This window comes from Triticum urartu, chromosome 6 (genome assembly GCF_003073215.2).
Source record: "Triticum urartu cultivar G1812 chromosome 6, Tu2.1, whole genome shotgun sequence".
Classification (NCBI taxonomy): Eukaryota; Viridiplantae; Streptophyta; class Magnoliopsida; order Poales; family Poaceae; genus Triticum; species Triticum urartu.
Genome location: NC_053027.1, coordinates 119,461,421 through 119,473,224, shown reverse-complemented (window position 1 = coordinate 119,473,224; position 11,804 = coordinate 119,461,421). Strand labels below are relative to the sequence as shown.

General features: G+C 45.5%; 1 protein-coding gene across 1 annotated transcript; it reads left to right on the top strand.

Moving 5' to 3' along the window:
- The first annotated feature begins 4,555 nt into the window (after positions 1–4,555).
- Positions 4,556–10,332, top strand: LOC125516322 (autophagy-related protein 11). The gene is made up of 5 exons (XM_048681801.1): positions 4,556–6,179; positions 6,682–8,353; positions 8,462–8,679; positions 9,215–9,428; positions 9,712–10,332. The coding sequence occupies exons 1-5, from the start codon at positions 5,215–5,217 to the stop codon at positions 10,072–10,074; spliced, it is 3,432 nt and encodes a 1,143-aa protein (XP_048537758.1). The 5' UTR covers positions 4,556–5,214; the 3' UTR covers positions 10,075–10,332.
- Positions 10,333–11,804: the final 1,472 nt, after the last annotated feature.

Sequence of the window (11,804 nt, the reverse complement as noted above, 5' to 3'; positions counted from 1 at the left end):
ACTCTTGCCCTCCAATACATAGTCCTATCAACATACAACTAACCCTATGGTGTGATCCACACGCGCGCTCATATGATGGGCGCCAAAGGATAGCAACATAACCACAAGCAAATTAAACCAATCATAGCAATTCACCAATTACCGATAGAACAACGAAAATCTACTCAGACATCATAGGATGGCAACACATCATTGGATAATAATATGAAGCATAAAGCACCATGTTCAACTAGAGGGTACAATGGGTTGCGGGAGAGTGGACCGCTATAGATAGATGGGGGAAGGTGATGAAGATGTTGGTGAATATGACGGAGGTATTGGTGTAGATCGCTGTCACACGATGATGGTCCCGGCGGCGTTCCGGTGCCACTGAGAGAGAGGGGGAGAGGGGCCCCTTCTTCTTCTTCCTTGACCTTCTCCCTAGATGGGAGAAGGGTTTCCCCTCTGGTCCTTGGCTTCCATGGCATGGGAGTGGCGAGAGCCCCTCCGAGATTGGATCTGTCTCTCTGTCTCTCTCTGTTTCCGCGTTCCAGATTCTGGCCTTTCACAGTTTCTTATACTCCTGGAGATCCGTAACTCCGATTGGGCTGAAATTTTAACACGATTTCTATCCAGATATTGGCTTTCTTGCGGCAAAAGAAGGGCACCAACCGCCTTACGGGGTGGCCACGAGGGTTAGGGGCGCGCCCACCCCCTGGGACATGCCCCCTGCCTCGTGGCCCCCTCGAGCATCGTATCGCGTTGATTCTTCTTCCCAAAATCACATATATTCCAAAAAAATCTCTGTAAGTTTTTATCCCGTTTGGACTCCGTTTGATATGGATTTTCTGCAAAACAAAAAACATGCAACAAACAGGAACTGGCACTGGGCACTGAATCAATATGTTAGTCCCAAAAATAGTATAAAAAGTTGCCAAAAGTATATGAAAGTTGTATAATATTGGCATGGAACAATCAAAAATTATAGATACGACGGAGACGTATCATCAGTCAAGTCAAGAAACTCAGAAGATTGTTAGTATGAAGAAACTTGTGACAAATAACAACAAGATCTTTGTTTGCACAATGAAGAAGACATCAGTCAACTATAGGATGGTACTAACTCTTTTACCTTGTTTTTACCCCTTGCGCCATTTCAAAATCTATAACAGCGGTTTATGCATATCTTTGTTTTTAGTACTTTTCAAAGTAGTTCACCGATGATTACCTCTCAAACCACCTGCATGGTCAAGAGGCGAGGAAGGTATTCATTCAACACCCATGGTACAATATTGAAGTCTTCCTGAAGAGGACGAAGGTTGGGCGGACAATTATCCATAGCCACTGGCCTAAAGTCGCAAGGACATTCAACATCACTAAAGGCTCAATATTTGCCTTCCGTTTCTGCAGTTTCCCAGATGAGATTCATCTGTCTATTTACCGTGTATGATGCTACTTTCCAAAGGTTTTCGATGTTGCATGTGAAACCTGGTGCTGTTGTGTAATGGCATAACCGAGTGCCGAAGCTATCTGATGTAATTCGATTATGAAATCCTGGTTGCAGTTATACGGATATGAAATATCTAGTGTGTTTTATGAGAAATATCAATTTGATTACTACATGGATTATCAATAATAGGGTAATTACCCTGCTTATTGGGGTTTTCTATTGCAGACAGTTACTCAGACAACACCGTGGATGATGAACTCTAACAACCCACACAGTTCCTAGAAAGTAGGCGTGTTCGATCAATTAACAATCACACACGGCTTCCGGCAGAGAACTGTTTGCGTTAGGCCACCTTGCATAAATATTTCTACACAAAAAAACTGTGTGCGATACACATATGGACGGAAATGTTTTTCTGGGATTCGCCGTGTGGGATGTACATACAAACGGAAACGATTGGGTTTCGATGCCTCGCCAGATCGCACACGAGCTCATTTTGTGTGCCAGGAGGGCCTATCCCCGACGGTTTTATGGGTCGCGTGGGAAGGGCCCCCTATCGCCCACACTCACTTGGCGATGGTTCCAAGTGCCGTCGCGGAAAGGGGTTGAAAACCGTCTGCATAGCAGGTCTCTGCACCAGTGACGCCCAATATGCGATCGATCCTATCCGAGAGGAACTCGAAGGTCCCACCAAGGATAGAGCCGCATATTGAAGACACTTTTGCAAGGTGGATATCATTACATCGTACCATATACAACTCAAATGGGGATACAGACAAAGGCATACAATTGGCACATTAATACATCAAACATCATACAGAGCAGCATCCAACTACGGATGAAATCAAATGAAAAACACTAGCGACATCCACCCTGCTAGTCCAGGATGCCGACTAGGAACCTAGCCCTTGATCGAAGAAGAAGAAGAAGAAGAAGAACCACAAAACAAGCAAGCATCGCTCTCACGTCGAATCATCGCATTACCTGTACCTGCATTTGTTGTTGTAGTAATCTGCGAGTCACGAGGACTCAGCAATCTCATTACCATGGGTATCAAGACTAGCAAAGCTTAATGGGTATGGAATGGATAAGTTGTGAGGTTGCAACAAGTACTAAGCATTGTATGGTGGCTAACTTACGAGTACAAGAGTAAAAACATAACCCCACTGTGTTCTTTTCTTGAACTCACTCGAAAACAGACGGTCACGGTTATACATGCGATTGGTGTATTTTAATTCGGATCTGGCGTCTCTATGAGATTTGGTAATCTATAGGAAGCTCGTGAACAGGGCATGAGTGTGACTAATATGCTCCACCCGTGGGTTTTACCTTCGGTAGCCACGTACCGGACGACAATTGGCGAAACATCCGCATGCCAAACTGACAATTCAAGGCATGGTCCACTGTTCAGTTATGAAGAGGTCTAATCATGTTGCTCTAGGTGGAAGTTCAACTTAACAGTCTCCACTAAAAATTCTGGCATATCAAATATTATTTGGAACCGCTGACAAATTTATGTGCCTTGAGATCTGGTGGGGGATTGTTGGATTGTAGATGGGCTTAGACCCGTATAAGACAATAATCCCTGGATAATCTATAAGGTCCATTTAGGTGCATGGCAAGTGATGGAAAGTTTAGTACTCCCTCCGTTCCAAAATAAGTGTCTCAAGCTTAGTATAACTTTGTACTAAAGTTAGTACAAAGTTGAGACACTTATTCTGAGACGGGGTATACTGCTAGTGGAGTGAGAGTAAGACCCCTTTATAAGAGTTGCTCTACCACATGCCATGGAGAGCTTGGGAAAAGGAGTTATACACGCGCGTTCCTCCTCCTTCGCCGCCTGCCTCGCCTCGGCTCGTCACGACACACGTGCACCGCGGCTTGCAGGAATGAGCTAAGCCGAAATTTATTTTTGCCGGTTAGGAATGGTTAATTAATCTCGAATTAATTGACGAGTCGCCACTGTCCAAGACGTTGGACTGTGGGCTATACATGGACTCGGTTGTGGGCCTGAGCCCAGGCCCATCTACAGACGGTGGCGAGTGGAGTGAATCGTAACTCAGTTCACTCCCTCCTTCTTGCACAATCCTACCCGTTATCTACTGTTCCTCTCAGTGTGCTGCTTCCGGCGATCCCATCCCGACGACCGCGTGCACGGTTGGTTGGAAGAGCAGGTGCCTCCGGAACCCCGTCGTTCGAGATTCTGCCCGGAGAATGACAATAAGGTTTTTGGGGAGCGTCTCGACGCGACTGCTCCCAACCCGCTCCTGTCTCCGTCTGCCTCTGCCTCCACTACTTCTCCTGCATCGACTCCATGGCTGACGATGAAGTCGCCAAGAAGAAGGCCTCGACCGATGCCGAGGCTACAGCCGCCACGTTGGCCTGGCCAACCGAAGGGTATGACTCGTTCATCCCCTACTTGCTCGTTCATATGCTGGTCGTATATATATTGTTTATAGATATTTTGGTTTTATATACTGTACGTGCTCACATGCTTAGGTATCGATATAAAATGCATATCGTATTTGCCATACTTATTACTCATGGATTAGTCTAATCAGGATAATATTTCCAACAGGATATACCCTGTGAGACTTGTAGCATCTGCGTGGATACCATCACACAATAATAGAGGGACTCACACTCACACATGACCTCGCATACACCACGTAGATCATGTACATGTACATGATGCTTGTAGCTTCGAACAAAATTAGGATATGCTAACAATTTTCCCCACAGTGAGGACCAACTGAGCTGACCATGATCATCTAATCTAAGATCATGTGGGCAAAATAGAAAAAAAATGATCATGTGACAAAAATACTTATAGATACATCTGACAAAGAGTATTACATATTACCTTCGGTCCGAATTAATCAACTCAGATTATCTATATATACAGATACGTACATCTAGACACGTTTTTTTTGTTAATAATTATATTAATTAAATATACAATGTACTATCCTTGCTACCGGCCACCGGTTCTACCCTTGCGAGAGAAGCAAGCTCTCTCTCCTCCAATGCAAAAAAAAAAAGCTCTCTCTCCTCCAATAATTCACACCACGTCAATTAGCGGAACCGAGAAGGACCCCTCCGCGAAACACCCCGCAACATTGTACTCCCACACGGCAGCATACCCCACTCTTTCATCCGCCCCCTGTAAACTTTCCCTTTTTGTTCTCCCCCTCCCTCCTCGTCTGCTCGTCTTCCTTCCTGACGCCACTGCCCAATCCTTCCCAAGCAGGGGAGAAAGAAAATCCCAACTCATCTCGTCTCGTCTCCGCCCCCAACCTCCGCGACCGAATCAAACGCAGCCGGAGCCGGAGTCGTACCCCGGGAGGACTCAGATTTGGGTTGGAGGAGGTCGCTTCCGTCCGCCCGCAAGGGAGGGTGGGAAACCCCGAAAGCTATCCATCCCCAGCCCAAATCCGTGCGGGGTTGGTGAACCGGCCGAATTGGGGGCGAGACACGTCGATCCCACCCAGGAGCCCCCGTCTCTCGCCGGAATTTCCAAGGGAGCCGCCGCCTTCCCGCCGCACGGGTCGGAGATTGGGTGCGCGCGATCGGTGGGAAGGCAGGCCGCGGGCTTCGTGCGCGACTGGGCGCCGAGAGATTGAGGATTTGGTGCCTGGGCTACGACTCCGTGCCGTTTGGTGGCTGCCTTGTTTGGTGGCGTGGTAGAACCGCAGATTTTTAATCTGAAGGGGCGTGAGGCAGAAAAGGAAAGCAGGGAAAAAAAAGTACAGCAAAATCTGGTGGAGGGGAACTTGTCCGGGAAGATGAGTTCCGGGTCGGCGGTGACGGCGGGCGGCAGCGCCGGCGCGGAGGGCGCGGCGCTGGGGCAGAAGCTGATGGTGCACGTGGCGGAGAACGGCCACAGCATGGAGTTCGAGTGCGGGGGCGGCACGCGGGTCGAGGCCATCCAGCGCGCCATCGAGCACGTCTGCGGCGTCCCGCCCGCCGACCAGCTCCTCCTCTGCGGCAACATCCCCCTCGACGGCGCCAACCACCTCGCCCACTACAACCTCCCCCGCGACGACCGCGAGGTCTTCCTCTACAACAAGGCTCGCCTCCATGCCGACGCGCCGCCACCGGCGCCGGAGTCTATCGACATCCCTGAGCCATCGATTCCGCCGCCGCCCCGGCCGCAGGACACCGCACTGGAGGTGTCTGCTGACCCGGCCTTGAAGGCGCTGGTGTCTTACGAAGTCAGGTTCAGGTATGACTTCCAGGTGGCCAACGCGCTGTACCAATCTAGCGTGGCCAAGTACGAGGTGTGCAGGAGGCTGCTGCGGGAGTGGCAGGTGCAGGAGCGTGCTCTGGACATGGCTAGGAGCAACCTGGAGCAAGCATTCCGCAAGCCCTCACTGCGCTATTCAAATTTCATGCGGTCCTTTGCTCAGCAGCACCGTGGATACGACGAAGTTCTGTCAACCTTCGAGAGAGATGTGCAGAGGTTGCGTGCTATTAAGTTGCATCCACACCTTCAGTGTGAGGGCAGACGGTGCTTGCTGGACCTTATGGATGAGAATAGATTGAGGAAGCTGGCAGATGAGTACTTAAGCTCACAGAGGGGTTTTGAGGATTTTGTCTCGCCGCTGAAGGCAAAATTTCAGGAGTTAAAGAGGAGGGTGGAGAGCTTGTTGAACTCTATGAGCTCGAGTGCATGGAAGGATCTGGAGGCACTGATAAAGGAGCATCATAGAGTCATCGGTGACCAGAAGAGCATCATGCAGTCTCTAAGGTTAGACTGAAGCAATGACCATATATTTAACTAGTTGTTGCTTTTCTGTGCGTACTTCAGGAGAACTATTACTGACCTTGAGTTAATGACTAGTTGACTACCATGTAGATTGGCTTGAATTTGAGTTGCTGGTAATTAAACTACTTACAAAACGCTGGAAAATGGTTTTGCATGGTGGAGTAAACAATGGATTGCCATTTTATTGTGTAGAAAATATGTTGGTTCTACCAAAAAGTTTCTAAGTTCTTATGATTTGCATTAGTAATATGTTAACAGTGTAACAAGCGAGATCGGCACTTATCTGAATGAAGGGATAACAGTTTATTGGGATATGTTATCTGGTCTTTATATGCTATGAACTTATGGTACCACTACCACATAACAGTTTCTTATCCTGAGTCTTAATTAATCTGGTAACTACTATATTTATTATCCATCTTTTGTGCCATAATTGAAACATGATTCTTTCACACTATATTCTGAGAACTCTTATGTTCTGCAGTAAAGACGTGGATACATCAAAGAAGCTTGTTGATGAATGCTCAAGGAGCCAGCTGTCCGCTTCTGTCCGACCTCATGATGCAGTTTCAGCAGTTGGTCGTATCTATGAGGTACATGAAAAGGATAATTTGCCCAGCGTACGTAAGTTTGATCGCATGCTTACAAACTTGCTTCAGAAATGCAAGACCAAGAAAAACGAAACAAATACTCTAGTACATGTTTGCGTGAAAGGGGTCAAATCTGCTCAAATTGATATCAAGGACATGATGATGAGTCAGTTCATTTTATACGAAGAGGCAATAGATAGTCGAGACAAAGAATTTTCTTATCTGAAACTACTGGGTGGCTTGGGCCATGCATACAAGGCTTGTCTTGCCGAGGTCGTGCGAAGAAGGCATTCTTTCAAGCTGTATACTGGCTTGGCTGGACAGCTTGCTGAAAAACTAGCAGCAGAGCGTGAAGTGGAGATAAGGAGACGCGAGGTTTTCCTTCGTACATGGCGTAAGTACATTCGAGGAGAAATCATGGGTTCCATGGGGCTGTTTGGTTCACCTAGCCAGTGTGATGTAAACATTGCACCGTTTGATTGCGATCTACTTCCAATTGATGTTGATGATCTGGAAAAGCTCGCCCCCCGGTCTTTAGTGGGGTCTCTTTCGAAACCTGAGAGGTCACAGCAACATAAGTCTTCATCAAGTGATTCTAGTACCACTGGAAATTTCACTAACGCCGAACAAAACAGTCTGAATACTGATGGCCAAATGGATTCCCAGGATTTTTTTGGGGGCTGTGATACTGTTGATATAACAGGGACTAGTGTATTAGAAGTAGAGAACGCCAGATTAAAAGCAGAGCTCGCTTCTGCAATTGCAGTTCTCTGCACTTTTGGTGCTGAATACGCACATGAATCTATTGATGAAGGGCAGAATGATAATGTGTTGAGAAATGCAAGAGAGAAAACAGCTCAGGCACTTTCCGCGAAGGATGAATATGCCAACCAGCTTCAGTCAGTGTTGAAAGCAAAGCAGGAGCAGTGCTTGTCCTTTGAAAAGCGTATACAGGAGCTTGAGGAACAATTAGCGAATCAGTACATACACGGGCAAATGGTTTCAGGAAGCAAAAGCGCATCAGATTTCCTTCTTTCTACATTCAAAGGTAATGACTGCAACCTGGATGGAGGTAGGCAAACCCATCTGCGTGACGAATCAAGTGTGGCCATGGATGAGACATCATCAACATCTGAACAGCCATCTAAACAAACAGAAGGTGGTGATGAGAATATGACTGACGTTTCAGGCGCACTGAACTTGCAATTACTTAACTCAGCAGGATGCGGTAATCTGGATGCTCCCATGGCAGAATTTTCACGTGATAATGAACATAAGGTTGTCAATATTGATAAGGAAGGGCAGATGTTGACTCACCTCACTATGGTGGATACTTCGGATATTCCTGTAGAAGGTCCTCTTGGCATCTTAAACTCCAAAACCAATGAACATCATACTTTGGAGTTTAGGAATAACGAGCTCTTTGTGTCAGAGTTGCAAAACACAATAGATAAAAAATCAAAACAGTTGGATGAGGCAGAAAGTAAACTTAGCTCTGTGATGGGCGAAGTTAACTCTCTTAAGGAAGAACTTGAAAATGCTCGTGTTCTACTTGACGAGTCTCAGGTAAGATATACAGATTAATCTTCACCTGCTTTCTGCAAATTGAAGTATTCCTTCCATGCTTACATAAAGCAACATTACTTATTTTGTATTTTATAAATCTTGATACAGATTAATTGTGCGCACCTGGAAAACTGCTTGCATGAGGCAAGGGAAGAGGCTCGTACCAACAAATGTTCCGCTGATAGAAGGGCTGTTGAGTATGATGCTTTGAGGTCATCTGCTCTGAGGATACATGGTCTGTTTGAAAGACTAAATAATTGTGTCACCGCACCGGGCATGTCTGGCTTTGCAGACTCTTTGCGAACTTTAGCCCTCTCCTTAGCAAGGTATCATGTTTCTCTCATTTGCGTTAATTTGTGTCAAGTTATATGTATACTGACTGCTCAGTGTGTATCATTTCAAGCCCATTGTGGTACACATATCTGATTTATCAGCAATGCATGATGATTGGGCTTTCTTTAGAACTAATGAATAATCCAACTGAATGTAAATCATTTATTGGAAGCAGGTGCAGATTGTTGTATTTTGTGTTAGTGTCTTGATGTGAGACTAAAGAGACATTTGCTGTTCTTGGCCAAAGGATTTGAGTATTTCATTACAAAAGTGTATCTGCTCCTAGGGAGAAAATGAATTGTCGGAGGGATAATGTCAAGCACATCGTATTTTAGAATCTGGTGTTAAAATCATAGTCAGTGCCTCCAGAGAATTAGTTATTTTTGCCAATTTTTATGTTACTAGTTACTAACCTAGAGATATGTTTGTTTTTAATGTCCTTGGCTTTGATCCTTTTCCTACTGAAAGAGATATCTAAGTGTTGTTCTGTACTTGCTGGCCCCTTTGTAATGGCTTGTTTTGTTCCAGTTCTGTAAAGAAGGATGAAGCTGATTCTACCACTCAGTTCCAGCAATGCATTAAGATCCTTGCGGACAAGGTTAGTTTCCTGTCACGGCAGAGTGAGGAGCTGATAGAACGCTACTCAAGGGTGGAAGCAGCACATGGGATTCTTATAAAAGAGTTGGAGGAGAAGAAAACACTGGTCAACAATCTATATAGTAAATTTCAACTGGAAAAACAGGTACGGAATTCAGCTTCTCTAATCATAGAATGTGAATATTTTCGTTGGTAAGATACTCATAAAAAATCAGACAAACCTTGAATTTGGTAAAATAATGAACTACCCAAAAGTAATGACATAACATGACTCGTGAACATGAGTGAGTATTAACAGGCATGCTGTGGATTTGAAATCTATTATAAAGTTAGACCTGATTGAATTTGTATGAGTTAATCTCTTGTACTGTTAATTTGCGGTAACGAGCAAGTAAGGTGTAGCGTGTGCTTCAAAACTGTTTCAACAGGCCAGCAAGGAGAAGATATCGGTTGGGCATTTCGACGTCCACGAGCTTGCGGTGTTTGTCCGGAACCCTGCTGGGCACTACGAGGCGATCAACCGGAGCCGGTCGAACTACTACCTCTCCGAGGAGTCGGTAGCCCTGTTCACGGAGCCCCACCTTCCTCGGCAGCCCGCCTACATAATCGGCCAGATCGTGCACATTGAGCGGCGCGCGGTAAAGCACACCGACCAGAACGAAGCCTCGCCGCGCCCTGGCGGCCATCGGCGGTCCGCGCTGAACAGCAACCCCTATGGCCTGCCGGCAGGCCGCGAGTACTTCGTGGTGACGGTGGCGATGCTGCCTGACACTGCTGCCACTGCTCGTTGAAGCAAGAACGCCTTCCTGATCCTGCCTAGCCATGGCTGCTGAAATGAAGGGAGAAAAAAAACCTCAACTGTAAATATACAGCCACTTGTTTAAAGTTTATTTATGGCTTTGCTCAGTTGCTTCGTCTGCGTTTGCTTGCTGCCTTGTGTACATAATGCTCGGATTCCTGTGTAAATATGACTCGGCCACTGCTGTTATTATCAGCTTGGTTCGTTCAAGGAGACTGAATAATAGTGACATTCTTCCACTTTTGTTTTATCCCTGTGTACTGCTGGTTCCCAACACTATTTCCTCTTGAGCATGGTATCCGACTGCAAGAATGGTCTTAAGAATTCAGAAGAGGTTGCTTAGAAGAGATAGATGTATCCCATCCTCTATTGCTCTCGCGTAAAGACTTTTATCTTTCACACAACAGAAAAGAAAGTGAGAATGAATTCTTTTTTGACTTCTTTTTTGTTTGTAAATCCCTGTTTGTATTCTCTGAACGCATGCCCATAATGAGTGATAAAATCAAGAAAATCGGTCCTAATACCATGCTAGCCCAAATTGTAATCTTGGCCAACTTGAATTTGGTTTTCTTGCCTGCTTTTGCAAACTACTTCCTCTTGAACATCTACTAAGAAGCAAGTCAAGGGAGCCGGCCCTGGCAAAAGATAATCTATATGCTGATATTACAATAAGAAGTGAACAGCGATTCGGTGCCAGCTCATCTGCACCCGATCAGAAAAATAAAATAAAAAAATACTAGAAATATTCAAAAAAAAAATCCAGTTCTTTTTCCCATGGTAGACAATTTATTGCGTAAGGTTTGCTCCAAAAATTAGCTTATTTGGACATATGAGTAACTCTCAGCAAAAAAGACAAATCGAGTCAAAACAGTACCTGAATAGTAAACTTTTTTACATACCCTGAATTTGTCTTTCTTGCCGAGAGTTGCTCAGTTGTCCAAATTATTTGAAAATTGGGCTAGACTTCACGCACCAAATTGTCTACTATGAGAATTTTTTTGGAATTTTTAAAAAATTCTAGTATTTGTTTTGATTTTTTTTATTCAACACGGGTGCAAACGAGTCCGGACTCAGAAAAGGATGATTCCTTAGAGCATCTCCAACACGTTTACAGCTCGCGGAGCGTCTATTTTTGCGCGGTGGGCTGCGTTTGCTCCAGCGGCCGCTGCAAATTTTAAGGCGCGCGAGCCGCTCTAGCAGCCGCTGCAAAAAAAAAACGCTCTCGCACAAACAACATATGCACTCCGAACAAATATAAAAGAAACATATGCATAGATTAAAAATAGATAAGAAAGACGATTCATAGATAGTTCACAGAGGTAATATCACGGCCAATTATAGAACTTGCACTGGATGTTCAATTTGATGCTAGAACTTTGAAAATATGGAAATGCAGTCACTCAACTTGACTCAAACATGCACATTGTTGGGGATCATAGTAGAAAACAAATAGAAAACAAAAAAAAATTCTACGTTTCACCAAGATCAATCTATGGAGTCAACTAGCAACGAGAGAAGAGTGCATCTACATACCCTTGTAGATCGCGAGCGGAAGCGTTCAAGAGAACGGGGATGATGGAGTCGTACTCGCCGTGATCCAAATCACCGATGACCAAGTGCCGAACGGACGGCACCTCCGCGTTCAACACACGTACGGAGCGGATGACGTCTCCTCCTTCTTGATCCAGCAAGGGGGAAGGAGAGGTTGATGAAGATCCAGCA

Coding starts and splice junctions, on each gene's coding strand:
- LOC125516322 (XM_048681801.1), top strand. CDS start 5,215: ATGAGTTCCGGGTCGGCGGTGACGGCGGGCGGCAGCGCCGGCGCGGAG. Junction 8,680..9,214: donor TTAGCCCTCTCCTTAGCAAG/GTATCATGTTTC, acceptor GTTTTGTTCCAG/TTCTGTAAAGAAGGATGAAG. Junction 9,429..9,711: donor AATTTCAACTGGAAAAACAG/GTACGGAATTCA, acceptor CTGTTTCAACAG/GCCAGCAAGGAGAAGATATC.